Source organism: Oncorhynchus kisutch, unplaced genomic scaffold, assembly GCF_002021735.2.
Source record: "Oncorhynchus kisutch isolate 150728-3 unplaced genomic scaffold, Okis_V2 Okis06b-Okis10b_hom, whole genome shotgun sequence".
Lineage (NCBI taxonomy): Eukaryota > Metazoa > Chordata > Actinopteri > Salmoniformes > Salmonidae > Oncorhynchus > Oncorhynchus kisutch.
In genome coordinates this window covers 1,484,726-1,489,725 of record NW_022261983.1, presented here as the reverse complement: position 1 = coordinate 1,489,725, position 5,000 = coordinate 1,484,726, and the positions used below count along the sequence as shown (strand labels likewise).

General features: G+C 43.5%; 1 protein-coding gene across 2 annotated transcripts in view; it reads left to right on the top strand.

Moving 5' to 3' along the window:
* Positions 1–5,000, top strand: part of prkcab (protein kinase C, alpha, b) — a 215,227-nt gene that overhangs the window by 189,304 nt on the left and 20,923 nt on the right. Inside the window, exon 9 of one of the 2 annotated variants that reach the window (XM_031814324.1) lies at positions 1,315–1,341. The exons of the other annotated variant lie outside the window; for it this stretch is intronic. Within the exon in view, the coding sequence (XP_031670184.1) occupies positions 1,315–1,341 (27 nt within the window). The remainder of the gene's footprint in view (positions 1–1,314; positions 1,342–5,000) is intronic. 2 annotated transcript variants of the gene reach the window in all.

The window sequence follows — 5,000 nt, the reverse complement described above, 5'->3', positions numbered from 1 at the left end:
TAGAGAGTGTGTGCGTGTGAAATTCTAGGAATTACATATTTATTTATTAGATCTCTGGATGGAATAATAATTGGTTACTGTCACATTGTTGAATAACAATCTTGCCTCCCACCAAGCAGTCTTCTCACTGTCACACACACACACACACACACAAACACACGCCCACACATAAATACCTAAGCACTCTCCCTTAACAAATGGATTATTTCCTGATTACAGAGCTCTCTGAGATACTGAGCCACCATGGTGATGTTGTCTGTTCTCTCTCTCCGCTGTGTGATTGAATATTACTCTCTCCTCTTTAGCTGTGTGATTAAATATGACTCTCTCCTCTTTAGCTGTGTGATTAAATATGACTCTCTCCTCTTTAGCTGTGTGTTTGAATATTACTCTCTCCTCTTTACCTGTGTGTTTGAATATTACTCTCTCCTCTTTACCTGTGTGATTGAATATTACTCTCTCCTCTTTACCTGTGTGTTTGAATATTACTCTCTCCTCTTTAGCTGTGTGATTGAATATTACTCTCTCCTCTTTACCTGTGTGTTTGAATATTACTCTCTCCTCTTTAGCTGTGTGATTGAATATTACTCTCTCCTCTTTACCTGTGTGATTGAATATTACTCTCTCCTCTTTAGCTGTGTGATTGAATATTACTCTCTCCTCTTTACCTGTGTGATTGAATATTACTCTCTCCTCTTTAGCTGTGTGATTGAATATTACTTGGAATGAATGCTCTCAGAGTACTACTAGCCTCTTTCACATTTCTCTTTTTCTGTCTATTTTCCTCTGTCTCTTTAATCCATACAAACTACTGACACAGTACCACAGGGCAAAACCATATGACGTCCTTTCCTCGCGTAGTCTCCTGTCCTGAAAGCAAGTCTCCTGAGACCTACATGTAGTTGGGTTGTTTTAATTCTCATGTCGCTCTATTCAACAGCCTTCACATCCCTCCAAGGCCAGGGTTTTCACAAGTCTGGGTGGGTTGCCTGGGAAACCAGAACATCATCATCAGGAAGAGAGAGAGAGAGAGAGAGAGAGAGAGAGAGAGAGAGAGAGAGAGAGAGAAAGAAAGAGAGCGAGAAAGAGAGAAAGAGAGATGCCTCTACAGGTGTATAGTATCATTAGAATATTGTAGCTCTTGAGCATGGTGTCCGTTGCATATTGTGAGAGATGGTTTTGACATTCTCTGTATGTGCTGATAATGCCATCCTTTATTAAAAATAAGCTGTTAATAATCATGGACATCGAAGCTCTTTAAAGGGGTGGTGGGGACTTACTACCACTGTAGCTTCTCTTTCCTGTCTCTTCTAGGCCTGCCAATTAAACCACTACCTCAAGGTAGCTCTTCTGCCCCCCACCTCTCCTTAACCATCCCTCCTTTTCCCACCCTTCTCTATCAGCTCTGCAGTCCCCTCTTGTCTTCTTCCATTGATGTCTCACACCTCTCCTCTGATGGTTTGAGTAGCGCTCAGCTTCTTCAAATGTGATTTACTAACAAAGATGCCAAGTTTGTACAGGTCAGGTCATGTGGTTAGGAGCAATTCCAGGCCTGGTCTGCTATGCAAGAGAAATTCTCACATTTTCACTATTACGTCACACATTGTACACACACACACAGACATACGCATAAACACACACACACACAGACACACGCATAAACACACACACACAAACACACACAGCGTTGATGTTAGTAAATCTGTGGACCACACAGACCTCTGGAGGGGTCCTCATCCTCACCATCTCAGGCTCAGCAATGCACTGTCATTGCCCAGGAGAGCAACACCACTGCTCCTCATTGGCTAAGACTGACAATGACCCCTCCTTATTGGCCAGTAGTGTGGTCCGCAGCCCGCCTCCTATTAGTCCATCACAAGCCTAGACTATAGAAGGCTAATAAGTGGTTAAGCATGTAGGCATGTGTATCGTGATGAACTGTCCTGTACATGCACGCCTTGGTGTGTGCACACACTCTCCTCCACAAGGTGGCAACATTGGATTGGATTCAATTGTATAGGTTTGTGTGTGTGTGTGTGTGTGTGTGTGTGTGTGTGTGTGTGTGTGTGTGTGTGTGTGTGTGTGTGTGTGTGTGTGTGTGTGTGTGTGTGTGTGTGTGTGTGTGTGTGTGTGTGTGTGTGTGTGTGTGTGTGTGTGTGTGTGTGTGTGTGTGTGCGTGCGGTAAACTCAATGGTCAAATGCTCTCACAAAATCTATTGTATGTTTCACATTGTCTAACTTCTCATCTACGTTAAGCAGATTCCAACACATTACATATAACCATCATTGGAAAGCATTTAAGTCATAATATCAGCTAACATAAAACTGTAGTAACATAGTAAGTACTGTAGTGAGTACTTACTTAAAAAGGGCCTTTTTAATGCTTTGCGTACATAAAAAAAGAAACCATTGCACCTTGTGTTTAATTGCCTTTCTGATGTTGACCACTAGAGCCAGCTGCTCTTTTTCATACCAACAGCCACTAGATTGGAAACCAATAACACCACCTAACACTACCAACCCATTTAGTCAACGTTAATGTCAACACACCTACCTATAATCTCCCTGTAGATCTAACATGATGACGTTCTGAAGTTCATGCTTGTTGTTGGTGGTGTGTCGGTGCAGTAAAGGGCCGGTCCCGATGCTCTGCTTGCATTAGCCTCTCCTGTCTATAGACTGGTTTAGTGTCTGTCTCTGAGCAATCATACATCAGTCAGCCCACCTTTATTCCCCACTTCCACTGGGATCTCCCAGTCTCTCTGCATCCTGCTACAGAAGCTGGGTCTAGAACGCTGTCAACCATCATAAGAGCCACTTGAAAATGAATGCTCTGTGCATCTTACAAAATCCCCAGCGACTTATATTATAAGATTTTGAACCATTTTTATTTTATTTTATTTTATATTTCACCTTTATTTAACCAGGTAGGCTAGTTGAGAACACCTTTATTTAACCAGGTAGGCTAGTTGAGAACACCTTTATTTAACCAGGTAGGCTAGTTGAGAACACCTTTATTTAACCAGGTTGGCTAGTTGAGAACAAGTTCTCATTTACAACTGCGACCTGGCCAAGATAAAGCATAGCAGTGTGACACAAACAACAACACAGAGTTACACATGGAGTAAACAAACATACAGTCAATAACACAATAGAAAAAAAGTATATATACAGTGTGTGCAAATGAGGTGAGATAAGGGAGGTAAGGCAATAAATAGGCCATAGTGGCAAAATAATTACAATTTATCAATTAAACACTGGAATAATAGATGTGCAGAAGATGAATGTGCAAGTAGAGATACCGGGGTGCGAAGGAGCAAAAAATAAAATAACAGTATGGGGATGAGGATGAGGATGAGGTAGTTGGATGGGCTATTTACAGATGGGCTATGTACAGGTGCAGTGATACGTGAGCTGCTCTGACAGCTGGTGCTTAAAGTTAGTGAGGGAGATATGAGTCTCCAGCTTCAGTGATTTTTGCAGTTCGTTCCAGTCATTGACAGCAGAGAACTGGAAGTAAAGCCAAAGGAGGAATTGGCTTTGGGGGTGAACAGTGAAATATACCTGCTGGAGCGGGTGCTACGGGTGGGTGCTGCTATGGTGACCAGTGAGCTGTGATAAGGCGGGGCTTTACCTAGAAATGACTTATAGATGACCTGGAGCCAGTGGGTGCGGCGACAAATATGAAGCGAGGGCCAGCCGACGAGAGCATACAGGTCGCAGTGGTGGGTAGTATATGAGGCTTTGGTGACAAAACAGATGGCACTGTGATAGACTGCATCCAATATGCTGAGTAGAGTGTTGGAGGCTATTTTGTAAATTACATCGCCAAAGTCAAGGATCGATCGGATAGTCAGTTTTACGAGGGTATGTTTGGCAGCATGAGTGAAGGACGCTTTGTTACGAAATAGTAAGCCGATTCTAGATTTAATTTTGGATTGGAGATGCTTAATGTGAGTCTGGAAGGAGAGTTTACAGTCTAACCAGACACCTAGGTATTTGTAGATGTCCACATATTCTAAGTCAGAACCGTCCAGTGTAGTGATGCTAGACGGGCGCGCAGGTGTTGGTAGCGATCAGTTGAAGAGCATGCATTTAGTTTTACTTGCATTTAAGAGCAGTTGGAGGCCACGGAAGGAGTGTTGCATGGCGTTGAAGCTCGTCTGGAGGTTAGTTAACACAGTGTCCTAAGAAGGGCCAGAAGTATACAGAATGGTATCGTCTGCGTAGAGGTGGATCAGAGAATCACCAACAGCAAGAGCGACATCATTGATGTATACAGAGAAAAGAGTCGGCCCGAGAATTAAACCCTGTGGCACCCCCATAGAGACTGCCAGAGGTGCAGAAAACAGGCCCTCCGATTTGACACACTGAACTCAGTCTGAGAAGTAGTTGGTGAACCAGGCGAGGCAGTCATTTGAATAACCAAGGCTGTTGAGTATAAGAATGTTGTTGATTGACAGAGTCGAAAGCCTTGGCCAAGTCGATGAATACAGCTGTACAGCATTGTCTCTTATCGATGGAGGTTATAATATCGTTTATGACCCTGAGCGGGGCTGAGGTGCACCCATGACCAGCTCTGAAACCAGATTGCATAGCGGAGAGGGTGTGTTGGGATTCGAAATGGTCGGTGATCTCTTTGTTAACTTGGTTTTCGAAGACCTTGGAAGGCAAGGTAGGATAGATATAGGTCTGTAGCAGTTTGGGTCTAGAAGAGGGGGATGACCGCAGCAGCTTTTCAATCTTTGGGGATCTCAGACAATAAGAAAGAGAGATTGAACAGGCTAGAAATAGGGGTTGTAACAATTTTGTCTAATAATTTTAGAAGGGAGGGTCCAGATTGTCTAGTTTTGCTGATTTATAGGGGTCCAGATGTTGACCAGGGTAGGGGTGGCCAGGTGGAAAGCAAGGCCAGCTGTAGACAAATGCTTATTGAAATTCTCAATTATCGTGGATTTATCGGTGGTGACAGTGTTTCCTAGCCTCAGTGCAGTGGGCAG